The sequence below is a fragment of the Leptonychotes weddellii genome, chromosome 9 (genome assembly GCF_054177405.1).
Source record: "Leptonychotes weddellii isolate Sample4059 chromosome 9, ASM5417740v2, whole genome shotgun sequence".
NCBI classification, from domain to species: Eukaryota; Metazoa; Chordata; class Mammalia; order Carnivora; family Phocidae; genus Leptonychotes; species Leptonychotes weddellii.
In genome coordinates, this window is record NC_138377.1 from 4720370 (window position 1) to 4747471 (window position 27102).

The 27102-nt window shown below is 52.2% G+C and overlaps 1 protein-coding gene across 4 annotated transcripts in view; it reads left to right on the forward strand.

Annotated features, from left to right (window-relative positions):
* Positions 1-3661: 3661 nt before the first annotated feature.
* The window catches only part of BCL11B (BCL11 transcription factor B), a 92165-nt gene continuing 68724 nt past the window's right edge, over positions 3662-27102 (forward strand). For 2 of the 4 annotated variants that reach the window (XM_081829964.1, XM_081829967.1), the window contains exons 1-2: positions 3662-4691; positions 18329-18697. In XM_081829964.1, the coding sequence (XP_081686090.1) occupies positions 4634-4691; positions 18329-18697 (427 nt within the window). In that variant the 5' untranslated portion in view covers positions 3662-4633. The remainder of the gene's footprint in view (positions 4692-18328; positions 18698-27102) is intronic. The other 2 variants (XM_081829965.1, XM_081829968.1) reach the window with 1 other exon arrangement.

The window sequence follows — 27102 nt, forward strand, 5'->3', positions numbered from 1 at the left end:
ATAACCGTTCAGAAGGCAAAGATAACATTGTAGGATCTCGAATAGAGCCCCACCTCAGCTAAGAGCTAAATATTGAGAATCATTCAAAGAATTTCAAACAAGAAGCCTGGCTTAGGGGGTCACGTGTCTGTTTAATCTGTCCCCACTGCATGGAGTGTGACACGCAGCACACGCAGGGAATCAGAACCCCACACGAGGTTAATAAAAATGTACTCTGATTTGATGAAATGATTTATGATTTCTGAGCTACTCCTCTATAAAGAAAAAGTGACTGAGAATATGAGGGATTATCTGCTGGAATGCACTGTGAAGCTAGAAAAAGAAGAGCAGGGAAATATTTGTGAGTTCAAAAAGCTTTTTGACATCTGCTGTTTCTTTTTTTCTTTTCTTTCAGATAGTGCAGAAAATGTGGCATTTCTTTCCTTCTGATTCCAGTCTGCACAAAACCCCAGTCCTGAGCCAGGCACATAGTAGGCCTACAGCAGGTGGTGGAGAAATGAGTCTGAGGTATTGTAATATTACTTCAGGAGCACATTTGTACTGTACTTTTATATTTTCCTATGTTAAGCACCTGCACACACACACACACGCACACACACACACGCACCTCCCCTGTTTTTGGGGTTGGGAGTGACTTTTATTCTATACAAAGGTTTGGTAGATCAAGGGGTGGAGTGGGAGTGTGTGTGTGTGCAGTGACCTTCTCAGAAGGGTACTGGACACCCTGGCAGTCTTGGGTCCTGAGTAAAGAGTAAGGCCCAACCTCCGCCACCCGTTCCCGCACCGCCTGTCTGTTGTCTGGGCATCAAGAGAGGGGACATATTACTGGGGGCCAGCTGCCAAAGCCAGGCGGGGTCGAGAGAGAGGTTAAGGTCGGGGAGAGGCGGCTATTGATCCGGCGTGGAATGCGAGACAGAGAGCGCAGCAAGACTAAAGGGGGAGCTGTGAGACCAGACATTAACAGCTTTCAGCGCTAATGATGCCCGTGCCAGACGGGCAAAGGGAAAAAAAGGAGACTGGAGCGGCAGCTGGGATTGCTCGCTGCCTGCACCCGGCAGCCTCTCGGGCGAGGAGGAGGAGGAGGAGGAGGAGGAGGCGGAGGAGGAGGCGGCGGCGGCGGCGGCGAAGGAGGAAAGGGAGGAAGGGGAGGAGGGGGAGGAGGAGGGGGAGGAGAGGGCGAGGGGGCCAGCGCAGGGCTGGGCAGGGGCAGGGCGGTCTCTCCCCGGCCGCCGCGAGGTGGAGCGCGCCGGCGGGTGGCGGCGTGTCCGGCCCTGCGCCGGCCCGCCCGCGCGTCCCTCTTCCCGCCGTCGGGGCAGCGCGGGGCCAATGAGGAAGTGCTCCCCGGGTCCGTCGCGGCCCGCGCCGCCCCCTGCCCGCTACTTCCTGCCAGGGGTGGGGCAGGGGTGCCCCCTCCGCAGACCCCGCCGGCCGAGCTACAGCCGGAGTTCCTGAGCGTCCTGCGCAGTACGCGGAGGGGCCCCCTTTCTTGAAGGGGGCTGTCGCGTTCCCCCAGGCCACAGACCGGGTGCCCAGTCCTTGTAATCAACGTCCAAGGGCCGGGGTCGCAGGTTGGGATTTTGGGCGCCGGACTGCCGGCGGAGCCGGGCAACAGGCATGCCGCGGTGATTTGAGTCAGACCTGCCCCCGGTGCTGTGTGACCTTGGGCAAAACGCTGACCCTTTCTGGACTTCACAGCGCTAGTTCTCGGGCGGAGAGCTGACAGCCCTCCCAAATTCAGGAGTGGGCGGGTTGGGATGACCACTTTGTGGTTTTCTTAAGAAGTTTATTAAAGGTGCGCGTGAGCATTTTTTCTTACTTAGGCCACTTTCCTGGAAAGATTTTCACGGTGGGGCTAGATGGGGAGAGAGAGAGGTGCTTCTGGACTTTGGACCACTTGGAGGTGGGGTGTGGGTGGGGGTGGTGGGCAGCTGTGTGTAGTCGAGGTGGGGGAAATGCCGACTCCTACCCACCCCCTCCCTGCCCAGTCCCCACCTCCTCGGATGCCGACCCTGCAGCCCAGTCCGCAAAATTGCATGCTGGGGCACATTTTATTGTTATTAAATTTTGGAGGGGGGTGGTGGTTTGGGCAGGGAGTTCTTTCTCTTCTCACTGCGCTCTAAGTTGTTGGTACCTTCGCCCCACCCAAGACCTTGGGGGAGAGCAAAAACTCCATGTGTCCCCCAAGGAAAAGGACCCGAAGGAGGCGGCGCGCCCGGAGGCGTCACCGCCCAGCCACTCGCTTGAGTGAAGCCGCCAGAGCCCGGCCTGGGGGCGGGGTGGGGTGGGTGCAGCTGGGCTCGCCGGCGAAGCCCAGCCCTGAGCCAGGCCCCGACCCGCCCTGGCCGCCTCCTGGCCCAGACCAGAGGAACCCTGAGATGGGAGAGGGGTCCAGCGCGCCCAGCCATGGGGCAGGTCATCAAACAGACGAAGTTGGCCGCGGCCTGGAGAGGGACGGGGCGTGGGGTGGAGGAGATGGCCACGCGGCTGCGGCCTGGCCTTGTCCCCAGGCCACGGACAGGCCCCCACAACTCCTCTTGTCCTCGCCGGCTGGAGATCAAACGGCTGACAAGGCAGCTATGTCCTTCCCAGTCTGACCGGCGATTTCAAGTCCTGCCCTGGGCAGAGGCACACTGGAGGTGGGGGTGTGTGTGTGTGTCTGGGGGGGCACGTTACTTCCAGGTTTCAGTAATTGTCAGGGGGGACGAGAGGGGGACTGGGGGACCTGAGGGAGTCCCCCGCACGAGTATCTTCAGAGATCTGACCACGCCCACTTCTGGGTCAGCCCTTGCAAGTCCCTCTCCCACGCGGAGCACTCCTGTCCCCTTACCCCCACGCCTCCAACAGAGCCAGGCCTCAGGGGGTGGGATCCGTGTTTGATCCCAAGGAGTTAATGGGGGGAGCGCACAGACTTGGATGAATATTTCTTACGGAATGGGACTCACACAAGGTCTCATGTTGCCTTTCCCCCGATTGTGCTCTTAATTCTTTCCTTCTCTCAGTATCTTTTATTTTGTCCACTTGGCTCTCCCAGAGTTTGTAATATCAAGATTTCTGTGGAGACACTTTTTGGAAGTTTAACCCCGACCCCCCAATAAAACAAAAGTAAAACCAACCAAGCTACTTCTCCAGCGAGGCGAAACAAACTGACCATCGCCCCCAGTCCCCGTGTCGACCGCAATCCTTTTACACAGCCCCTCCCCCTTTGAATCCAGAAGAGCTTTTGGATGGGTGGGTGGGGACTTGTGTTGATTCAACTTACTTCCACGCACTCAGCTCTCCTCCTCCCTTCTCAGGGGGTCCTGCTCCCAGAGGGGAGGAGGGATGAAGAGGATTTTCTTTTATTTAAAAATATCCTCCTCCCCCTCCCCTTTTGCGCTGCCAGTGCACAGGGAGAAGAGGAGCGCACAAAATCGCTGTTTGCACGTGTAGCCGGCCTGGACTGCGGGTGTGCGCACGGGCGAGTGTGTGTGTGTGTGCGCGCGCGCGCGCGCGCGAGTGTGTCTCTGTGTGTGCTTTCTTGTTCTCTTACAGGGTACAATGTTAAAAAGCCACCGCTAGTCGCCCCCAGTGCTCCGACTCTCTGGGTCTTTTTGTCTCTAGTGCAGATTAAACGTCACGTCCGCACTTGAACTTGAATTTTATCCCATTGTACAGAGGCAGCCCCAGCCATAGAGAGACCGAGAGCTCCCAGAGAACCCGGACTCCGCCATCTTCACGTTGCAATCTATAGCTCCCAGTCCGCGCCCGCACCGACCCAGGCGCACTGGGCGAGCCGCCCCTCAGCCCCGCTCCCCCCGGGCCCGCGGCGCCAGGGGAGCGCTGGGGAGCGCTCGCGGGGACCCGGCAGTTTCTCCGGCCGGCGCCAGCCTGCCAGGTGAACTGGGAAGGAGCCGCTCCTGGAGTCCCCCCAGAGCCTCGGAAGGGTCAGTCTCCGAGAAAAAAACAGGCAGCCCGCAGAAAGCCCAGAAACAACCGAACCGGGGCAGTTTTACATTGCTTTGGGTTTTTTGAGGGGGCGGGGTGAGGGGGTACGAGACAAGTCCCCAAGTTTTCTTTGCTTTTTTTTTCTTTTTCTTCTTCTTTTTTTTTTTTTTATTTGTTTGCATTTTTTTTCCCCCCACCCCCCCTCCTGGTAGAAGTGCGCTTTCCACCTACCAGAGCCTGAAAGAAAGTGTCAGGAGCCGGTGCAAAATCCGGTTAAGTTCAAGAAGACGTTTGGAAGTCCAGGAGGCCAAGCAGTTTGGAGAAGTGTAAGCGAATTTTTTCCTTCAAAAGAATATATTTTTAAAGAAACCAGCCAGTCCGCGGCAAGCAACAGCAGATTTTTTTTTTTTTGCCTCTTTCTCCTATTTTGGATCGAGAGATTTTTCTTTCCTTTTTTCCCTTCTCTTTTTCTTTTTGCGAACAAAGCAAAAAACAGCATAGAAGAAAGAGCAAAATACAGAAGAAGAAGAGGAGGAAGAGAGGGCAAGAGAGGAAGGGGGGAAAAAAAAAAACAAAACACCAACCCAGGCAGAAGAGGCGAGGAGGCGCGGCGGCGAAGGCAGCGGCAGCGGCGGCGGCTCGGACCCCCTCCCCCGGCTCCCCCCATCAGTGCAGCTCTCCGGGCGATGCCAGAATAGATGCCGGGGCAATGTCCCGCCGCAAACAGGGCAACCCGCAGCACTTGTCCCAGAGGGAGCTCATCACCCGTAAGTGTCTGCGGCGTGCGCGCCAGGGGCCGGAGGATGGGGCTCCGGGTGCCCGGGGCTGGGTACACAGAGCCGGGGCCGCCCGCGGACTCGCAGAGGCAGCGGCGGCGGCCCAGAGTATGGGGCAGGGGGGAGGGACTGGGGGGGCATAGGAAAGTTTCTTTGCAGCCCTGGGAGTCGGAGCGCTGCGCAGTCAGACGCGCTTCGGGTTCGAGGGCCTGCGGAGCGGGCTCCGGGCCGGGGAGGGGGCGCGCAGGCTGGAGGAGGTGTGTGTGCACGCGGAGCCCGGCTGGACTCTCGCCCCTCCGAGCGGCGTGTGTGGCGGCGGCGGCGCTGGTGGCGGGGTTTGGAGAGGAGGGGGAGGGGGCTGGGGGAGCGGAGGGGGAGGGGGGAGCCGGAAAGTGGGGAAAAGTTGGCGAGCGCGTGGGTCCGCGCTGACGGCGCGGGCGGAGGAGAGCGGGGTGCGCTCCGGCCTAGGAGAGACGTGGGGCGAGGGACGGCCGCCGGCTCCGGGTCCCCGGTCGCTGCACCCGCCCGGTCAGGGCGCCGACCACGCCGGTCCTAGGATTCCGCCGCCGCCTTTCTCTCCTCTCCTCCTGCTATTTGCAAAAGAATCCAGCTGCGCGGCTGTTTGCTGGGCTCATGCCCCCCCCCCCCATTTCCCCACCTCCGTCTGTCTCCTGGGATGATCTTGTCTTCTATCCCCCACTCCAAAAAAAAAAAAAAAAAAGGTGGGGGGTTGGGGGCTGGTGAAAAAGCCCCGCCACGGGGAAAAAGAAGGATTGTCAGCTAGGATTAGGAAGACAGGGATGTGCTTGTAAAATAGGGGGAAAAAATAAAAAGAAGAAAGAAAAAAAAAAAAGAGAGACCTATCAATCTCTTACCCATCTTTCTATCTCAGTATCTTTCATCTTCCTTCTCTAAATAAACAAGGCAGGTCGCAGTGGAAATCCACCGGCTGAAATCGTGTGGATTTCAAGCAAGTGGCCGGCCAGGCAAAGTCAGGCAGCGGGGCAGAGACTCAGCAGCTTCCAGCGCCCCAGTTGGGTTTATTTAGAAAAGGGAAAAAGCGAGCGCGAGCGGGCCAGGTACTGTGTTTGCAGGGGAGCTCGCCCCGAGTAACCGCACAGTTGCACGGGAAGGTCGGCTCGCAGCGCTCCCTGCCCGGCGCAGCCCGCGGGGCCGCTGCTTCGCGGCGCGCGAACATCTCCCGTGGTCCTTTCTCTCGCGGTGCCTAGGTCGCCGTTGCCTTTTTTTTTCTTCTTTTAATTGCAATAGTAATAAAAGATCCTCTGGGTGCCATCGAGACCGTGGGCAGGTTGTGTTCCTGCAATCCTCCAAGCGCCTCGTCGGGCTGGGGCCAGGCAGCCCGCGCGGAGCTGGAGAGGGCTGCGCGCCCAGCCGCAGCCGAGGACTGGCTGTGGGGCGGCCGAGAGCCGAATATTTATGTTATATTTTAAAAAATTTAAATAAATAAATAAATATATAAAGGGGCTCTCCCCTCCCCTGAACACCCAGCATAGGAGCCATCTGCTCGGAGCATTGCCGCTGCCACCTCTCCTTTGTTGCAGCAGATACATTAGTAAGAATTTGTGGATTTATTATTGTTTTTTGGGGAAGGGAATAGATTTTAAAGTGGGGTTCGCCTGGGGAGAGGGATGCGTTTTTGGAGGGAGGGAAGAGAACTTCTCTTTTATTTTTCGCCATTGTAACATCAAAGAAGACTCACTGGTTGCCTTTTAAACAAAATGTTTTACAACCAGATTTGAGCCTGGTTTGATCAAGGTCCTTTTGGCCAGTTGACATTTCATCCTTTACCAAGCCGAAGCTGTCCCTCAGCCCTCCACACCCCCACCCCCTTTAGATGGTGTACTCGTTGTTACAATGTCTATATTTGCAGAGGTTAATTTCTCTGGGAGGCAGTTTGCCCCTCTTGTAGCCTCTGTATAATTGCCAGGGTTGTTTTTGAGGACGGGGAAGTTGGGGGGGGTTGGGGAAGGGGGAGTTGTCAGGGCTGCATTGCCAAGCTGGAAGCAGTGAGAGGAGCCAGGAGTGTTTGCAGTTGTGTGTAAGGGGGGGAAGAAGCAGGTAGGTTTGCTTTGCTTTTGCTCTCTCCCCCTGTGGCATTCCTGGGACATCAAGAGAAAGCCCTGGCCAGAAGGACTGGTGGCAGCTGGTTGTGGGGGACAAGGCGTGCCTGGTGCAACATCCTTCCATCCTTCATTTGTCCCCTCTCTCGCTCAGCCTTGCTCGGAAAGGTGCTGGGGAAAAGCTGCTGCCCCTGGAGCAGGGAGGGAGGGAGAAGAGAGAGGCAAAGGAGAAGAGGTGAGGAGGTGGAGGCGGAGGAGGAGGCAGGGGCAGAGGAAATCTCGCCTGCCTTTCAGGGGCACATGGAGCCCAGGGCATGTGCAGGGGGTCAAGCAGGGAGAGTGGTCCAACCAGTTTTCAGACAAGGCTATTTATTATCAAAAAGCAGCTGGCTTCTCTGTTTGTCCTGTGTCACCCGGGAGGTGGGAGTGCGGGCAGGGGGATGGCAAGAATTGGATGCAGTTGAGGTTGCATGGCCTGTGGAAGTGCCTCTCCACAGGGATGCAGGAGTCATGGCTTTAGGGTGCTCTGGAGCCCTGGCCAGCAAAAACGAGTGCTGTCACAGCCCTGACCCCGGGTTCACATTCTAGATTTTAAATGCGAAAGAAACTACCCAAAATGTGGTGCAGCTTCGGTGGGGTGGCAGCCCCTGGTTCTTTAGAGACAATGTAACTTAGGATGACTGCTGGTCTGGGAGACAGGAAGAGCACACAAACAGCAAACAATCTTGGGGTGGGGGGCATTGCAGAAGAGCTCTATAGTGAGCCTTGTTAAATGTACAGACAGGGCCCCAGAGAAGAGAAGTATAAAACAGGGTGGGAGACAGCTGGGGATGAAAACCTGGGCTTCTGGTTTGTTTCAAAATGTTTGACCCAGATGGATATAGCTTTTAGAATGGGAGGACGACAGACACAGCTATTAATAAAAACAAACACAAAACAACAGTGACAATAGTGAGGAGGGAGGAAGAGGGGCAGTGGCTGACCAGGCAGAGGGAAGGACGCTGAGCCTGCAGTGCCAGACAGGGAGAGTAGGGGAAATTGCATGAAGTCCCATCCATGAAGGAGCTCTGAGGCTTTCCGAAGAAACTAAGATGTCCCTAGTAAATTATACAAGCCTAGCAAAGGTGATTTTTTTCAACAACCTACCAACAGGTTTCCTTGGAAGATCAGTAATTTTGTGTATGAATTCACAATTTTGCAAAACAACTAGAGACCCAAGGTTTGACACGGAAGTTAGGCTAACTGTGTTAATTTCACGGTTGCCTTTTAAATTGGGTTTTGCTATAGCTGTGTGTTTTGGAGGCGCCTGGGTTCACAATGACCTTAACTCTCTGGGGTATAGTGTATCTCCAGTTGCCCACAATCTTTCAAGATTGGGCCTCCGATAAATTTCATAAGACATGGGCCCCTCTTTTTTTGGGGGGGTAGCTGGGGGGGAGTGAAGTTTGTCTCCCTTCTGCACAGAAGGGAACCCCATATCATTAGAAGTGTGATATAAGTCAGCTGCTCTGATTCCACGGGAGAATAAAAATGTGTTCATCAAAGGTGTTATGCCAGGCTGATTTTATTCATTTGTAATTCACACCTGAGAGAAAACAGCCGTGAGCATATTTTAACAACCCTTAATATTTTTAAAGGGTATTCTTTCCCTCCCTGAATATTATGTACATATGCATATTTCTTTCTTTGAGGGTGGGAGCTTGCTATCTCCCTATGCCTTGGCCTTGGCGATTTTTTGTGTGGCCTTCAGAATATTTCGTACAAGAAAACGAGTCATTTCTCAAGTGCTAGAGTGAATGCAGTTGCTTTGGTGAAGCCGGCCTTAGGAACATGGAGGGAGGCTGAGGTCAGATGGCTGGGTGTGGCGCTTTGCTGACCACGGTGCAGGACTCCACGGGTCTCACCGACCGAAGAGAAAGGCCAGCTTTGGGTGTATCTGACAGTAATTAGCGGTATGTCTCAGGTGAGATGGAAGCATGCGGAACAGTTCATTTACAGATATCAGCTTCCGACTGTAGAGAGCACCAGTTTCTAGCGCCTTATCAGTCTCAAGCTCTTGGCGCTGTCTTTTAGCTTAGAACACGTCTTGCACCAGGCCTTCCCTTTTTCCTTTTCATCTCCTTCCTTGATCGCTTTGCATTCTCTGTTGCTTGTTGTGATAAAATACTTTCCAAAATAAACTTTCAGTTGAATTGGCTTTTGGTTGATGGCAAGCCTGAAACGCTGAGCCGCGCCTGGTGCCACTTGGCAGCTAGGGGGAGCTCGGTGCCCGTGTCATGGCTTGGCGCCTTCGCTACAATGGGCCAGGAACGGGCTTCCATCAGCAGCCGAGGCAGTGTGCCTTGCTGCAAAATGTCTTAAGTGTGAAGTTGTAATATTGATTTTCCTGCAGAGATTCGAGCAGGACAAAATGAGAATATAAGTTTGAGAAATCTATTTTCAAGCTATTGGCATTGATTTACAAGCCCTCACTAGGCAGATGGGGGCATTTTTCTTTTTTTCTCTTCTTTTCCTGCTTTTTAAACAATTAAAATGGTTGGTTTTGAATGGGTGTGTTTTCCCCTATGAGTCTGTGGTCTTGACTTTCTGAAAATTCCATTAGGCTGTTAAGGCATTCGTGATGGAATGAGGGGGGTCTGGGAAGAGCATACATCATTTTGTCCATTTCTGTGTTGCATGTCACAGACCCAGGGAACGGTCGAAAATCACTGCTTTTGGGAGTCATGTTCCTAAAACAGCTTGATGAATGGAAATCCTTTTAGCTCAGGTTTTATAACACTTGGATTCTCAATTCCATTTATTAGGTAATGTTCCCACTGTACTAAGGGAAATAGCACCATTCCCCAAAGATATCAAATGCCAACTCAAATAATGTGTAAAACTTTGTTTGGAAGGAGTATAGGCTTGCTAGACCCAGCATTGCTAATACCTTTCACCCCAAACAGTGCCCTTAATGGATGGCTTTTAATGAGACTCTTTCTCTCCTAAACGTGTAATTTAGTGCTGGGGAATATGTGTGCTTTTGATCACGGGATTTCTGGATCTATAATGTCTTCTCCAAGTTCAAGAAATCTGCAGACAGCACAGTTAACCTCGAGTCTTATGCTTGAGTTCAATATATGGGCAGAAGAGGTTGCCCTGAGACAGGAAAGAGTGCTTTATTCTAACCTGAAAGAGAAATAAATTAGGTCAGACAAAAGCCTAGTGCTGTCATCAGCTGAGAAAGAGCCTTCACTCTCCAGTACAGAGGGCCAGCAATTTATCTGATGATTTCTCTACTTCATTTAATGTTTGAATTGAGCCAGTTGTAAGCATATCGCGGCAGCGAGCTCATTTGACAACTCAAGAGATGAAGTGGCACAGTCACGTGGCAGCCTTGGGCTGGGCAGTGGCCTTTGGCCTGTAGAAAACCGTTAAAAAAAATTCACTTTAGAAATCCCCAATCCTTTGCCTTGGAACTTGGGAGAGTCTCACAAGCTGTAACTAAACACAGACCACGGATATGACGATGCTCGACAAAAACAGTACATGTGGGGAGGGTAGAGATGGGGTTCTTGACCTTTGGAGGCTGCCTCCTGCCTCCCCTGTGGCTTGAGGGAGACCCCTCTGGCTGTCCGGTTAGGGCCTACCTTTAGCTGAAGCTCGCCAAGGACTTGGGACTCCAGGTTTGATGTGGGGGTCACATCTGGGAGGACAAGGAGAAATAAATGCTCTCTGGGGACTGCACCCAGCACCACACGGTCAAGAGACTGATGCTGCCTGAGCATCCTTCTCTGAAGGTGGTGTTATCTGTAGGCACACTGACAGATTTTTTAACGGGGAGAGGGCACAGAAGAGAACCGGGAATGAATGTCTGTCATAGAGCTGCTCTGAGTATGGCTTTGTCACTTCTTTATTTCTCCCACGACTGGGTCTGGGGTCCTCGGTGTTCTGCCCCTTCCACCCTCACCCCGCTCCCCACTCCCATATATCTCTCTTCTTTCCCAGGGAGCCAGATGCCCGTGAGACCTGCTTACGTTCTGGTCCCCATTCCTCTACCCCTCCCCTAGAAAAGCCGTTTGTTGACTGCCTCTCTTGAGCAGTGGTGTCCCCAAGGCGTGTATACAAAGTGCCAATAGCAGGCTATTTGGAGACCCACGAAAGTGGAGGGACACACTTCTTCACACTTCTTGCATCTTCTGCACGAGCCAGTTTGGGGGGGGAGCGGAGGCGGGGAGAGAGGAACAGCATCGTTTTTACTGGCAAGAGTGACACCAGATCGAGGTTTGATTAATGGTGCTACATTCACCGGGACTTTTCGTCCGGCATTTTGACATATGCAAGTCTTTTGTGCAGTTGCTGAAATTCAAGAAATTCATTCTTTATTTCCAAGAGAGCTGATAATCTGCTTGGGTGTTGAATTAGCCAGCCTGAGCTATTTTAACTATAATGAAATGCCAGACCACACAAAATTAAGTAACTTCAAAGTGAAAAAAAAAAAAAAACCTCTGTTGTACACAACTTTTTTATGACCCCCTTCCACTGAAATAGAAATACATTTGCAGATGTTCTGATGAGTTCTCTACTAAGACAACGTGCAAAAATGACTCAAGAAAGTTGAATGCCGATGTTATTGTGATTAACGTGTGCTTCAGAAATGGACGTGCTGCTAGGATGATTTTTTTTTTTTTTTTTAATGAGGTCATGTTTAAATTTCTACCTTGGATGTGAGATACTGAAATGGCTTGTGTCCTTGCTATTTTGTTGCCGGCCTCAGAGGATGTCCTCCAGTGAAAGGTTTGCAGTCCGGTGTCCTGTATGGAGGATCCTTTTTCTCTTCCGCTTAGCACCTTTGAAAAAAGCACAGCATTAAATAAAACAAATCTCTTCATTTGGCCTCAAAGAGTGCTTTTATATCCCGTCATTACGAGCCCAGTTGTGGCTCTGAAGATTTAAGGCATTTGCAGCTTTGTGGACTCTGCTGAACGTGCTTGGAAGGGTTTCTATGGTGGTAAATCTTTTTTTTTTTTTTTCTTTTAAAGCAACTATTTTATTTATCAAAACATAGGTCACTCTATTCTTTGGTTTTGTGGACTTTGCTTTTTATTAGTAACCTTTTAGTAATGGACAGGATCTGTGAATGCACCTGAACGCTGTTTTCCTTATTCATTTGGCCTTTTTTTCTGCTTTTGAATGGGTGAGAACAGGCCCCCTGAGCTCAGTTTTTGGAATTCTAGAGAAGTGGATGCAGTGTGGGGAAGGGAAGGTTGGACAGTCCATCGCTCGAGTAAGTATTTTTCAAGGAGCTACTTTTAATATGCCAGAGTATCCTGACACCAGGCTGGGGTGTGTAGGGCAACATGTATATATGGGGGTCTTTCTCCCACTGTCAGACTTTCCCCTCCAGAGTCTGCCACTGGGCTATGTGACTGAGGTTCTTCCTGCACCCCACACCACCTCCCGGGGTTCAGGAATCCCTGCCTTCCTGGAATGCCGGCCAGGCTCAGGCCTCCCCCTGCAGGCCCCCTCAGCCAGACCCCAGGTTATTTCCATTGGTTGCTGACAAGGTCGTGTGCCCACAGTCTTATCCCTGCCTTCCACCCGGGTGCCAGAAATCTCGACAATTTCACTTGAGGCTCGTGCTGTGGTTGGCATGGAGCAGACAGGGCCTCCTGGGGTGGTGGCTCTGGCGTGCACCCTTCCTTTCAGCCGTTCTGAGGGTGGTAGGGAGGAGGCCTTTGGAGGGTGCCAGGGAGGTGCGCGGCCTGGGCCAGCAGCTCTGAGACACCTGGCCCGGCTGCACTGCTCCGCCGTCCTCCTGAGAGGGCAGGTGGGTCAGGGGAGGGAGTTCATCCGTACGACATGGCTTACTTCCACACGCCAGGCTGTGTCCTCCCAGGGCCCGTGGTGGTCCTAGGCCTTGCTGGCTGCAGGAATTCTGTGGCCAAACGGGGCTGGGGCCCGGACAGTGTCTCCCACCCTCAGATGTGTTCTAACCCCTCCTGGCCCTGTGAGGACATTCCTCCTAATGCATGCCTCGCTGGGCTGACCGGCTGCTCTTATCTCTGCCGCCTCTGCCGGGCACTTCATTATTCCCAATGTTCGGAGAACTTCATAAAACCTCTTGTCGTGCCTTTAAGCGTCATCTAGTCATAGATTATTTTCTCCACCAAGAATTGATTCCTTCTCTCTCCCATCCACCCGTTTCCCTCCTCCCCTCCCCATGGTTGTTATTTTCTCTTGGATCCAATAAATTAAAAATTGATGGCAGCTCAGAAAAGTGGTGTGCTCCATCGAGTGTGCGTGTTGGTGGTGGTTCAGTGTCGCCTGGAGTCTCAGCCCCTCCCGGAATGTTCGCGGGGAGGAGAATGAAAAGATCCCTTCGCAGATTATTGGTGAGCATGGGCTTGCTGGCAAAGGCTCTGTCTTCGTAGGAAGCAGGTGTAAAGTCTCCAGTCGGATGCAGAGCTCTGGCGGAGGGATGCTGAGCATTTCTTGTAAACATGCGTACACATCAGGATGGCGGCTGTGACGTTGGTGGCACACGATTTTAAGAGCCTGGCACCCCTCCCCCCACATCCTTCTCCTACCCACGCCCCCGGCACTGAAACAGTAATTCTTCCTGTGTTTCTCCTGGACTGTGGCTTAGCCATTAGAGATTTGGATTTGAATCAGTGCAGGGTAAGGCGGACACGGGCCTGTGTGCTGTGGGTGCAGCAATGCACACGCACTGTGCTGTGGGGACAGGAGGCGGTCGGCCCCTTGGCTGGAATTCGCCAAAGGGCAGGTGCAGGGCCAGTTGTTACAGATGGACCAGGGCGGGTGGGGCCCTTGGAGCCCTGCGTGTGGGGGAAATCACTGGCCAGGTAAGGCCATGCTAAGCCTTTGCAGCTGCTGGGGGGCCTGTTGGCTGCTTGGCTGGGTCGGTATTAATGATGTCTTTCCATTTCTGTCTTCTACCCCAAATTCCTTCCCAGCCGAGCTCAGGCTTGGGGGAGTTTGTCTTAGGATCAAGTGCTTCCCCATCTACTTAACAACAAATATCCATTATTATTTGTGAACCCTGATTTCATTGCTTCTAAATGCGTTTATCAGCTGGGAGGAGGCGTAGCCTTGTAAATAAAATGTGGTTTTGTTGTAAAAGAAAATTAACTGTGTGTGTGTGTATGTGTGTGTGTGTGTGAGAGAGAGAGAGAGAGAGAGAGAAAATATATAGTTGTCCATGAGGTTTAGGATTTCATATTTCAGAACCCACCCCAACGTGATACTGTACATTTGAGCAAGTTTCCTGCTGCATCCATTCATTTTTCCTCTTAATGAGTCAAACATTTTAGCAATCCCTGTACTTTATTCGGCTCATAATAGCGAGAGCAGCAATATTTTCCAGGGCCGCCTGACACTTGGGGAGCTTTTCACGAAAGCAGAAATCATCTCAGGGGAAAGACCTCATCTTTGCCTTCTTTATTTAAGGCTTGAGTTTGCCGGACAAGACAGCCTGAGGGGCTGGTTTGTTGGGTCTGGGAATTCAAAAAGCTGTTTTTGTTATGTATCTTTTCTCTTTCCTGGTGCTTTCTTATGTCTGGGTGGCAGTTTGGGCCTCTCCGGTTCTCCCAGCAGAGGCCTGGTTCTCCGAGCCGTGTGGGGCCGTGGGGCCCCGGATGCCCATAGGACAGGGAAAGGAGGGTACTGAGAGGACCGGACACAGCCCACTTCGCCCTTCTCTGAGCTGGGCCAGGTGGCTCTTTCTCCTTTTATTTCTTCCATTATCGATACAGTTCTAAGAAGGGCCGCGCACACGCACACACATGCACACACGCACCCCACATACCCAGCTCAGTATCCGCCTGCCAGCGGAAATGAAACCACAGCCCGTCTTTGGGGGTGTCTCCGAAGGCCGTGAGCACGGGCCTCCAGGCTCAGCAAGCTGTCTTGGTCCACTCGCTGTGACCCAAAACTTGACAGTTGAGGGGTTCATGCTGCCTCTGCTGCCTGAACTTTGGGGGTGACGTTCACACCTTCTTGAGTGAAGTATCTCACTCAGTAGATGAAGCCCAGAGCCCACGGCCGCCCCCCCTTCCAGGGGAGGGGAGAGAGGAAACCCCATTCTTGGAGTAGGGTGAACACCCGCTGTCATCTTGAGTTTTACTTTCAACACTGACAGTGGGAGGGAAGATTTGTTTGTTTGTTTCTTTTGCCCCTGGACTCACTTGGAGGCAGCGAGCTGGGTCCTGGGTCCAGGAGGTGGGGTTCAGAGCTGTCTGTGGGCCTGGGGCAGGGCCTGGCCCCTCAAGGGGGGCTTGGCTGCCAGGGGGCCAAGGCAGGAATCACCACTGCAGCACAGCGAACGGTGTCGGATACTTTCGGACTCAGTGACGGGGGCTCACAGGGCCTGCTGCAGGAGGAAAGTGAAAAGGCAGAGAGAGCCAAATAAAGGAAAGAATACCAGATGTTACCAAAAAAAAAAAAACACACACACACACACACACAAAACAAAACAAAAAACGGAGAGAAGAAAAAAAAAAGTGCTGGTACCAAGTCCTCAGCAAAAGATGGAAGGCAGAGAGGCAGGAATGCCTATGAACAGGCTTACGTGACCTTTGCTAATTTTTAAAGTAGTCTGTGTTTCTCTTGAATGAGAAGGACGAACTGAAATTACGTAGCTTACAGCCTCCTAACAGAGAGGACGTCTGCGTGCTTCCTAGAACTCCTCCCCGGAGAGCGGACAGGCAGGGCTGAAAAAGTTAATGAGAAGCAAAACAAAACAAGGACAAGAAAGATTAAATTATTAAGCAGCAGGAAGCACCTCCCCGTGCTTCAGCGAGGATGGTCACGCTTGGAAGTGTGGCCGTCTTGGTGACACAGCGGAGCGCCTGGCCTGTGGGCGAGTGGCAGTTGAAACAGGACCAGGTACCACCGCCCTTCTCACCACCGAGCTTGCCCCTGCTCCTTCTGAATTCTCTGTTTCATTTTGTCCTTTTTTGCTTTTCAGCTCATTTCCTTTGTGCCTCTCTCCTTTTTTTTTTTTTTTTAACAAAACAATATTTTGACATCCTCCTCCCATTTATTAGAGTTCCCTCTCTAGAAATGGCGCACAATACATCCTTATATTTCTAAAGAACTGTTTTCACAGCCCTCTCCTTTGGCTCTGAAATTATGTATATGTAATTGGTAATTAAAGGTGCAAGCTTTTCAATATAAACAGTATTGCTCAATGTTAGATCATTAAAGGGAAAAGAAGCACCGAATAATTACCTTTTCCATTCTGACAAACCGTTCACAGGAATCCGGTCCCCCCTACAACCACTGTTCGGCATGAGGGTTGTGATTACATTTCAACCATACCGAAGCATCTTTTCATAAAATAAATTGGTAAATTAATTATGTAGCATTGTGTTCCACCTCCTTTTTAAATAAACTCCCGATTTCTTTTTTAAAGTGTAATTAATGGTTCCTGGGGCTGGCTTGGTGAAAACCGTTTCTCTTACCTTATAGGTTTTTGGGGTTTTTTTGGTGTGTGTGTGTTAGAGGCATGGAGACAACAGATTTAGGATTTCCTCATCTTCGGGGTGTTTTTGTACTGACGTGGGTCTCATGCATGTCCAAGTGTAATTCATGGAGGACTCTGTCTGCTTGTCTCTAACCACAGGCAGGATCTCAAATGCTAACTTTCCTTCCCAGCCACACCTATGCCTCGACCTGTTCACATGCGGCTCATACGTGTCACCTGTCCTACAGTGTCCATCCTAGATTCAGCATCACACGTGGATTCCCACGGGCCCTGAAGAAGCTGTGTTCAGAAAATACAGGACAGGGGGGCGCCTGGGTGGCTCAGTCGGTTAAGCGGCTGCCTTCGGCTCGGGTCATGATCCCGGGGTCCTGGGATCGAGCCCCGCGTCGGGCTCCCTGCTCAGTGGAGAGTCTGCTTCTCCCTCTCCCTCTGCCTGCCTCTCTGCCTACTTGTGCTCTCTCTCTATCTCTCTGTCAAATAAATAAATAAAATCTTTAAAAAAAAAAAAAAGAAAATACAGGACAGGGATTCATATGTAAGATAGAAGATGCCACAGAATTTTTTCCTTAAATTATCTGTTCTTTGGCTCTGGCCCGTCAGTAACTTCACTGCCCCGGAATGTGTTTTCCCTCCCATCCATCCCTTCTCTCCGTTCCTCTCTGGTTTTCATTATATCTCACTAAATACCATACAACTTAAAATTTACCTGCCTCCTCGGTTGTCAGACCCTTGGCTTTTCCCAGCACCCCGACACTCGTGCTGGCCCTACGACCACATTGTTTGCTCTTGAAAAATTCCAACCCAAGTTTGCTCAGAGCCTGAGGGGATGTGCAACCTCATTGTCCACTCCCCTTATTTATGACACTTTCGGCGGCCGAGTCTTCCCGTTCTCCCCCTGGGGGTTGCTGCTGTTGGAGGCATTTACTGGCTTCAAAATATTTGGGTCCTCTGTCCCCTCCAAAATAAAAAAAAAAAAGGAAGTATATTGGCTGCTAAAGAAATATGAAAATGTACAGCCCATTGAAAGTGTGGTGGTTTGTTGTCTGCCAAGAAATGCTTTTGGAGTCTGACGAGGTTTTTTTTTTTTTTTTCCTTTTCTTTTTCTGGGAGTGAAAAATAAAACCAACAAAACAGAAAGGACAGTGGGGAGCTGATGAGTGCCGGGAAATCTACAAAGTGATGGCGGTCTGACCAGGAGCAGGGTGTCTGGCAGGAGAGTGGCTCCCTCTTTCAGGGAGCAGACTAACAGCGTCCCTTCCCCTGCATTGTTGTTGGTGGTGGTTATTTTTTTCTTCAATATTTCTTTTTGAACCGACACTCACTTGTTGCTTTCTGAGCATGTGGGCTTCTTTCTCTCCTAAGGCCTGGCTGCCTGACGCCCGTTTGGGGCTCTGCTTTCTTGTCTGGTGTGCAGCCAGGTCTGAGGTAGAGGAATGCAAGCAGGTCTCCCATGAATGGGGAGGACATGAATGAACCGTGGAAGGGAGGGGGCGGCCGATCGAGCCCAAGCAGGGTGAACTGGCTCTGGCGCACGCTTCTCAGCCTTGGCTGCCCACTGGAATCACCTGGGGAGTCTTAAGAATAAAAAGACAATCTGAGGTTTGGATCTCGCTGTAATTGGTCTGGGGTGCCGCCTGGGCACAGGGGGTTCGGGGCTCCCCAGGTGGTTCTCAGATGATGTAAAGTGGGAGAGACACGTCTCGAGCTTGAAGTACGGGGGCCCGTGACACTGAGCCTCTTGTGAAAGCAGGACGGGTGTTATGTGCACGTGGATGTGTTTACATGCTATATTGCGGGGTGGGAATCACCAGCAAATAAAGGACAAAGCAGTAAGTTTAGCATCAGTTAAGCAACCACCTCCATGGGCTGCGATGTTGCTCCCGGAGCCTCAGTTTGCCCATCTGTGGCCTCCGGGAGTCATGCGGGGACTTGGTGACCTCTAGTATCCTGCAGCGGAGGGGCCTCCTCTTGGTGGGGAAGGGTTGGAATGGCCGCTGGGTGCCCGTGATTGCCTAAGCCCATCTCTGTCTTCTCTGCCCCCTTCTCCTCTCTCTCTCCAGCAGAGGCTGACCATGTGGAGGCCGCCATCCTCGAAGAAGACGAGGGTCTGGAGATAGAGGAGCCCAGCAGCCTGGGGCTGATGGTGGGTGGCCCCGACCCTGACCTGCTCACCTGTGGACAGTGTCAGATGAACTTCCCCCTGGGGGACATCCTGGTTTTTATAGAGCACAAGAAGAAGCAGTGTGGCGGCAGCTTGGGTGCTTGCTATGACAAAGGCCTGGACAAGGGCAGCCCGCCGCCCTCCTCGCGCTCCGAGCTCAGGAAAGTGTCCGAGCCGGTGGAGATCGGGATCCAGGTCACCCCCGATGAAGATGACCACCTGCTCTCGCCCACGAAAGGCATCTGCCCCAAGCAGGAGAACATTGCAGGTATGGAATGTTGCCACTGGCCAGGTCGCCACTGAAGCCACTTCCTGGGTCCCACGCCCGCCTGTCCCCTCTTTGTGCTGGGTGTCGGTGCTGGGAGGGCCCAGGGGCTACTGGGATAGGACCACCAGCCAGGGCTCGCCCTTTCCGAGGGGCCACTGTCTGGGTGACCCTCAGGAGGAGACAGGCCTGGGGCTCAGAGAGGCACAGCTGGCTGATGGTTGCTTTGCTTTTGGCAATGAGGCTCTGTTGTGGGGCCTAATCCATAGGTGGCCGGGAGTACAGAACAGAAATTTGGAAGGCTAGGGTGGCCCTCGGTTTGCTGGTGTTCTTGGCTTAGTCTCTGGCTGTGCAGCCAGACTGTCTTGGGTTGGAATCTGTTCTTCACAACATGGACAAGTCCGTTTTTCCATCTGTGAAATGGAGCTAATGAGACCGATCTCCACAGGGTTGTGGTGAGGTCTAATGAGACGTGGCCTGTGGGCAGGGCCTTGTAGGCACTTAGGAACGGGAGCACTCATTTCTTCCTCCTCCTCTCTCTGGCCTCCATTTCCCATCCGTAAAAAGAGGCGTGCTGATCTCAGAGGCCCCTTCTGATGTTGCCTGGTCCTTCTGGCAGGTCTAGCGAAGGGCTTGCGGGAACTTGCTGGAGCACTGCGCCCCTTTCAGCTGACCGCCTGGACAGCTGACTTTTACCACCTGAAGAACAGGTGTTGGGTTGTGTCTTCTGGCCACAGGGAGGTGGCACCATGTCCTGCCGGGCCGTGGTCACGGAATGCCAGAGCCTCCTCCAGGGAGCCCGAGCTCTGTGCAAGCCACAGTGTTTGCTTTTGGTCCTACTTCTGAGCCTGGGAGGCCCAGCAAAGATTGAGGGCCGGGGTGGCCTGTGTTCCTGCAGTAAGCAGCAACCAGTCCTACAGCAAGATGGCACCAGCGTGCGTGTAGATGAGGGGTCACATCCTGCCGGTTGGCTCTGGACAAGCTGCTTCATGAGTCCAGGCCTCAGTTTCCTTATGTGTCAACAGCGAGTGAGAATACTGGCAGGCCTGTTGTGAGGATTGAATGAGCAGGGGCTCCGTAAGTGCTTTGCCAGTGGAAATTTCCTCTCAGGGGTCCCCTCTGGTTCTGCAATGTGCAAGTAGGTGCTGGCTCTCTTTTGGGCGTGGAAGCTAGTGCTGGTGCTGGAGGGACTGAGGCTCTGGGTGCTCCTCCTTGGAGGATGAGCCTGGTGTAGCCCAAGGCACCTGCTCCCACGGGTAAGATGGAGCAGAGAGCCCCATCATCCAGAAGGCAGTCATGGTAATGCAGCAAAGCCACTTGGCAACTCTGAGACTTCCGGGCCTCAATTTGCCCGTCTGTCAAATGGGATTAATGAGTTCTCTCTTGGGAAGAGACTGTGGTGGGATGCAGACTCCTGCTGGCACATGCTAGGTGCTGGGGAGACCCCATCAAATCATACTGGCCTGTGGGCCTTGCCTTCTGGCTGCTGAGCTAGAGACATCTCTCTTGCTCTCAAGTTGCCAAGGGCTTTGAGAAAAATGCCCAGCATGTTCAGGGCCATGGTCATGTAAACCCCGGCTTCTCAGAGTGCCCTGCAGATGTGAGTGATGCTGCCTTCGTTTGGGCTGGAGCCTCCCACCCAGAAAGGTGCCGGGTCACTTTTGTTGGTGTTGTTGGGGCCCCCATGCCTTTCTTTTCTTTGACACTGGAGGAACAGTTTTCCTCCAGTAGAATAAACACCCGGCATCAGTGACCACAGACCTTGCCCACGAGACTCTGGTCCCTACTTATATTTCCATGGAAAGGCATTCTGCTTTCCCCCAAAACCATCCGAATCCTCATTTCACGATGAAGGTATTTCCCAGCGAGAGGCTGCCGATCATTGTGGGTAGGTTTGTTTAAGAAAGCGACTAGATGTGATTTCATAAAAGGCGAAGTTAATCTGCAAGGCGGCTTTGTCCTCACCCCCCCATACCCCCTGCGCCCCTTTTTTTCGGGTTGTAATACTGCAGCAGCCTACAGTATTTTTATTTTATGTGTGACAGAAGATATTCTTGGCCTTTTCTGTTCAGCAATAGGACGAATGCATTTCTTCATTCTCGAAGAAATATGTAAAATAATCCCTTAGAAGTCTAAAGAGATATGTTTGTTCAAAGCATTTAAAATGTTATTTTAATCAAAGGCACAAAACAGTCTCCATGCTGTGTCAGCTGAAGACGACTATCCCGTTCTAGCGGCACGTTGTGCCTTCTTGCTGGCCCTCCTTCCGCTTCTCCCCTCCCTGCCTTGGCACCAACTTTTCTTGCTTTCTTTTTTTTTTTTTATTTAATAAAAAAGGAAAGATTAAAGAATAAAACTTCAGTGGCTCAAATGTATAAAGTAATTTAATATGGTGGGAGCATTAATTATTTTAGCTTAATTGAATTCTGAGGACTGCAGTACTTGCATTTTTGTAGACAAGCCCTGTTTATTATTTCTCTGTGTAGATTAACAGTAAAGGAAACACAGATAACTTTCAGTTATTTATTGTAAAATAAATGTGTCAATTCATGTGTAAAGCAAGCTGCTCAAAGATAATTGAGTCTTTATATTTTAAGAGGGGGGCCAGGAATCACAGGCGCTTCTCCGCCCGGGCTTCCGGAAATCCGCACAGCTGCTGCCCAGGCCCCTGGCACCGCTGGCCTTGCCCAGGCCTCTCCTGTTCCTGCTCCCCAGCCGAGGTGGGGAGGGATGCTCCAGCCTGTCCGAGCCCCACTGTTGTCCCCAGGGCCGGTTACTGGGGAGCAGGTGGCTGTTAACTCTTGGGACTTGGCCTCTGGTTTGGCTGTCCCGAGGGAGGTGCCCGCGGTGACCATGTGGCTCATGCCTTTTGGGGAACCAACAATCTGAGCCTTGTCCAGACGGGTCCCAGCCCTCCTCGCTGCCCAGTGCTTCTAGAGGCCGGGCTACAGAGATGGATGGGCAGGGCTGGCCTGTGGAATAGGTGGGATCCCTTCCACCTTCAAGGGCGCCCCCCAGGGTGACATCGGAATTGGAATTCTGTCAGTCATTGGACCAGGGCTGGACCCTGGATCGGCCCTTTCCTTGGGACACTGGGGTCTGGAGATGGGCATAAAAGGAGTAGTTAATCATTTTTTTTCTTTCCTTTATTATTATTATTTTTTTTAATGATAGAGAAGTAGGAGAGTAGAAGGAGGAACTTTTCTGTAGCTTTGTATCTTGGAGGGCATTCGTTCATTCATTCTTTTGTTCATTTAATAAACAAGCACCTACTGCTCTTCCCCTGCTCTGAGCATCCCCCTGGCCGTGAGGTGACAGAACCCCCCAGGGTGGGGGGAGCATGGTGAGAGGACGTCCATCTGGGCTGCTGCTCTGTCCCACTTGGGGGACATGGCCCAAGTGTGAGCAGTAGCTGCCCTGCCCTTGCTGTGTGCGGTTGTGGCCCCGGGGCCCTGCGCCTTGGCCGTGTGCTGTGGGCAGAGCAGGGCCATGGAGCCTGTGTCTGAGGCCCATCTGGGGACAGAGGGGTGGAGTTGAGCCGAGGTGGGGGCTCAGGTCTGCCTATATAGGAGTTCTTTACCTTTCCCAAGCCCCCTTCCCACTGCCTTCTCCCACTTCTGGCAGAGCTGGGGTGAGATGGGTTCCAGGGTTTGCAAAGAGCAGGAGTCTCTGAGCATTATGTGGGATGGGTGTCTTAGGAGGGGTGGGGAGAAGGGGGCTGGGGGTGTTTGGGGTTCGAGGCCCGCGCCAGGGAGGCCGTGTGCTGCCCCGTGGGAAGGGACCGGTGCAGGTCTGAGCCCTACCCTGCCTCCTGCCAGCCTTGGGCCATGTGACCTGACCTCCTGAGCGGCAGCAGCCAAGTACGGGGAGCACATCTAACAGTAACTGTGGTGTTTAAGTGCTGTGTGCCTGCCTGGCGCATGGGAAGCCTGCTGCAGGGATGAGTGCCTTCTTCCCTTACTGGTGCTGTTTCCCCAGCTCCATTTCCTGCTGGTACTGTAGCCAGTGTAGGTCTTCCAGGAACTGGGGGAGAAACTTCCATTGGCTTCGGGGAACTCCACCATCAGAAACAATGTCAGAACCACTGTCGTGTGTCCCCCTCCCCCCAGCCATCTTTGGTCACGTTGTTACTGTCCTTTGGTGGCCGCTCTGATGGTGGGTCCCTCTGGGGAGGAGCCTGGGGGATCAAAGGAGCATGGGCTTTGGTGTCAGTGGGGAGGGGTGCAATTCCAGTGCCCGCCCAGGCCAGCCACTTCACTTTTCTGGGCCTCAGTTTCCTCGTCTGTTCCCACTTGTCAGTCCTATGGCAAGAATGAACAGCAATGAGAGCCAGAGAGCACCCACCTAGCTCAGGGTCCGGCTGCAGCCAGATGACTGAGAAGTGGAAGCTTCTTGAAAAGCTTTTAAGAGGGTGTGGACCCCGCTTGGCAGCACGAGGTGTTGGCTTCTCAGTTAGAATCTTGAAAATTTCCCTCAGATATCTCTCTCAGCATTTCTACTGATTCCTCCTTAGAATCCCCATTTTATAGCCACTGGAGGGAAGGCTCTTGATCACAGGTAATTCGTTTTCGCGTGTTATCACCCCTTCCATAACCAGATGAAGCTATAACCAGAGGAATGAGCCATCAGCTGTCAGTCAAAGGTTTGCCTTTTTGCCTTTTTGTCCTCCCCTCCCCAAGCCCCAAATGTCAAATTTCTGGAGAAATGCAGGAGACAGGCAGCGGGTGACAGGAGGTGGCAGATCCCCCTGGGCTGGAAGTGGCAGGCAGTTCCCTGCTGCGATGGCCCCACCCACTCTGTACGTCTTCATCTGGAACCGAGGAAGGGTCCGGGGTGTGCCTGGAGGCGGGGGGTTCGCGTAGCAGGCAGAGCACAGACAGGGGGCTTGGTTTGAGGTCCCAGTGACCCATTGCTAGGCAAATGGTGTTGGAGAAAAGGGCTTCTGATCAGCTGGAGGATTTACATGCTGCTCGGCAAATGTGCATTTCAGACTTTAAAAATAAATAAAATAAATGTGAAAAAGAGAATATTAGCTTGGTCAGTGGAAGAAACTAAATAACTTGCTTGTGCTGGAAACTGGAGATAAACCCCACTTGCAGGTTGTCTTTAAAAACTTGCGTTTGATATATTTAGTGTTGTTATTTTGCCTCCAAATTAAGGTTAGTTAAATCCATGTGTGTTGTAGCATGGATTATCTTTTTGTATTATTAAATCGTGACAGCTAATTATTAGTTCTGTCTGCACCAAGGAATAGTGGAGTGTTCTGTCTGGGAGACATGGTCCTGGGGCTGGGCGTTGTAAGGCTGGCCCCAAAGCTGGGGCAGGGCTGGCAGGTGGTGGGGAAGAGGGGGCCTACCTGGTAATGCACATTTGTGCTTAGGTGCTTTTCTTGGTTTACCTCATCTTGAAATAGACACCAGCCTTGAAACAGATACTTCTAATCCCACTTTGAAATAGGTATTTTCTAACCCCACTTTGAACTAAGGCTCAGAGAGGTTAAGGGACTTGCCCAAGATCACACAGCAAAGTGGAGTCAGACTCGGGTCTGCCTGGCTTCCTCGGGTGGCACGGGGAATGGAGGCCTTTAGGGAGGGGTAGTCTAACTGCCTGGCTGGCCCAGCCAGTGGGGCAGGCACGACCTCCAGACCCTGTCCAAGGCGATCTTTGAAGCCTTCCTAGGTATGACTCTGCAGATACAGCCTGGAGCCCTCAGGCCCCCAGAGGCCTTGACCCATAGTCCGCGGGTAGCCTTCCTCATGTGGTTACCTGTGCTTTCTCGTGAAGGTTTTGGAGAGGTGGATGGTGGGTAAGAAAGCAGTTAAGATGTGAATTCAGATGGATGGATCTGGGCTGGGATTTTGGGTTTGCCAATGACCTGTTGTATAACCTTCAGCCAGTTGTTTACCTCTCTAAGTCCCCGTTTCCTGTAGAATGGAGATAATCTTTCTTATCTTTCAGGCTTGTTACAAAGTTTGATTTAGGCAGCGCATTCCTGTATTAGGTCCCTGTGGATCTTTAGCTGTTATTAATAACAGAGAACCACCGGAGGGATCCATGCGGGGATTCTGGCCTCCGGGCTTAAGCTGGAAGGATCTCCTTGCTAAGGATCTCCTCCCATTCTTACCTGAGCATATGTAACTGGTTACTGGCAGGGCTGAGTCCAGACCCTAGTTATCTTGAGTCAGGTGCCCCTTTTGCCACACCAGACTGCCCGGTTCTGTGACTTGAGGCGATCCGTTTTCCCGGGCAGAGTCCCAGTGTCCTGAGCCGTAAGCGGGGGTGAGCAATCCCTACCCTGCTGGCCTCCCAGGGAGAGCAGAGACTGGGGTACGGCGTAAACTGCACAAACCGTTGCGGATTGTGAGCAGCTACCCAGAGCGACTGTAGCACCAAATTTTAATTGAAAGTTTTATTGAATTAAAAAGAAGACAAAAAATACTAATCAGCTAGGGTAATTTTTTTTTTTCCTTGCTAGGTTTCCTTTAGGTTTGGGGCCCTCGTTAGCTGTGATTCATAGAGGTGGTTCCATGCTTCCAGAAGCAATTCAGAAAGGAGGACGGGAAGTTAGGGAAGAGAGTGAGGGAAGGGCATGGGGCTCCCAGGTGGGGGACCTAACCAACCCCAAGCCTCTGTTACCATTATTATTAGGTTTTTAGTTTGGCAGTAAATAGTTAGCAGTCGGCTTAAATTTTTTATTAGGCACTTGAGCCTGCCTTTTTTGTGTGTGTGTTCATTTTCATGCCTGACTAATGCATAACGAGTAGCTCTAGAATCTGTTAGGAGGGGGCTCTGTGTCAGTAAACTATATAAATAGGGCAGCCTGCCGGTCACCCCTATACCCTTGGGTTTATCTTTTCACTGAAGAAACAAAAAGATTGAGTTTTCATATTTGGGTTTTTAACTGAACACATACTTATTAGGACTAACTCTGTACCAGTCACTGTTTGAAGGGCTTTGCAACTATTCACTGATTTAATCCTAATACCTCCATGAGGTAGGTGCTGGTATCAAGCCCACATTACCAAAGAGGAAACTGAAGCCCAGAGACATTAAGTCACTTGCCCAGGGTCACACAGCTGGTGAGTAGGGGCCCGGGCTGTGACCTCCGGCAGTCATGCTCTTTCCTGTGGCGAGGCAGCGTTGCGCGTGGTCGTATTTCATCCTAATTTCATCCTACACTCCCATCCACTGTCTCCACCCCATGAAAGGTGGTCAATCAGTTATTACTTTCATTTCATAGATGAGGAAACCGAGTCATAGAGAGGTTAAGAGCCTCACATACTTACCCGGTGAGTTGGCTGCACAGTTGTGCCTAGACACCAGGCTCCTGATTTCCAGCCCGTGACCTTCACAGGGCGCCCAGGCCCAGGGGATCATTCGATTCTTTAACTGCGGCTGGCACAGGCCCCTTCTGCTCCTGGCCGGGCCACGAGTGATTTCTTCTCTGAGGGTGAAGCACCAGGATGGGACCTGGGGTCTAGTGTGAGCTGCAGGAAGCAGGACAGTGGGCCTCCACCTGTCCTACACACATCTGTGGATTTCGTGTTGACTGCTGTCTGTGCGGAGCTGTCTTGTTAGGAGCCGACTCCTACCCAGTTGGGTCGGGTGGTGGGGGCAGCTGGGCCTACGGAATGCAGGGTGGGGAGGGGCAGGCATGGTGGACTCTGGCCAAAGACCTGGGGTGGTGTCTAGGCCCTGTGGCTGACAGGCTGTGTGACCTTGAGCAGACCCTCCCCCACTTTGGGCCCCGAGCTTCCTGAGCTGAAATAGGAGAAGGAGCTACCAGTGGTTTCCAACAGCTGCAAGAACCTGGCGGGGGTGGGGGGGGGGTGGGGGGTAAGCTCCAGCTTCCTACCTAAATCCTCCTCCCACCCAGCAGCCCAACCGGCTTCCCTCATTTGTTACTTCTTGGGTTTAGGAAATAAATTTTCTTTGAAGAAATTGGTGGCTGAAATGAAAACCATCATACTAAAGGATAAACAGGGTCTCTTTCTGCTTCAAGCCGTGAACATTCCCCTGGAAGGATATGGTGCAGAGTTGAGGCTCAGGGCCCCTCCTGTGCCTCTTCCAGGCACTGTCCCTCATGTTGTAGATGTGGTTTGGTATTTATTCTTTTGATAAGAGGACCTCCCGAATTGTATGAACCTCAGGCCCCATGAAATCGGAACCCACTCTGATCCAGGCACTGCTAGGTTGTGACCAGTGACCTAAGGGGGTAGGGGTGTTAGCCTTGCCCAAATTAAGTCCAGGGAGGAGCTCCAGATGGCAGGGTGTGATCAGGACTTAGAGGCCCCCCGAGCTGGACCCAGGGACCAGGAGGTCTTTCTAGAAGGCAAGGCTTCTAGGTTTCATTTTTATTTTGTTTTTCAGTGGGTTTCCTTAGAGTCCTCCTCCTGCTGGTCTGCTGG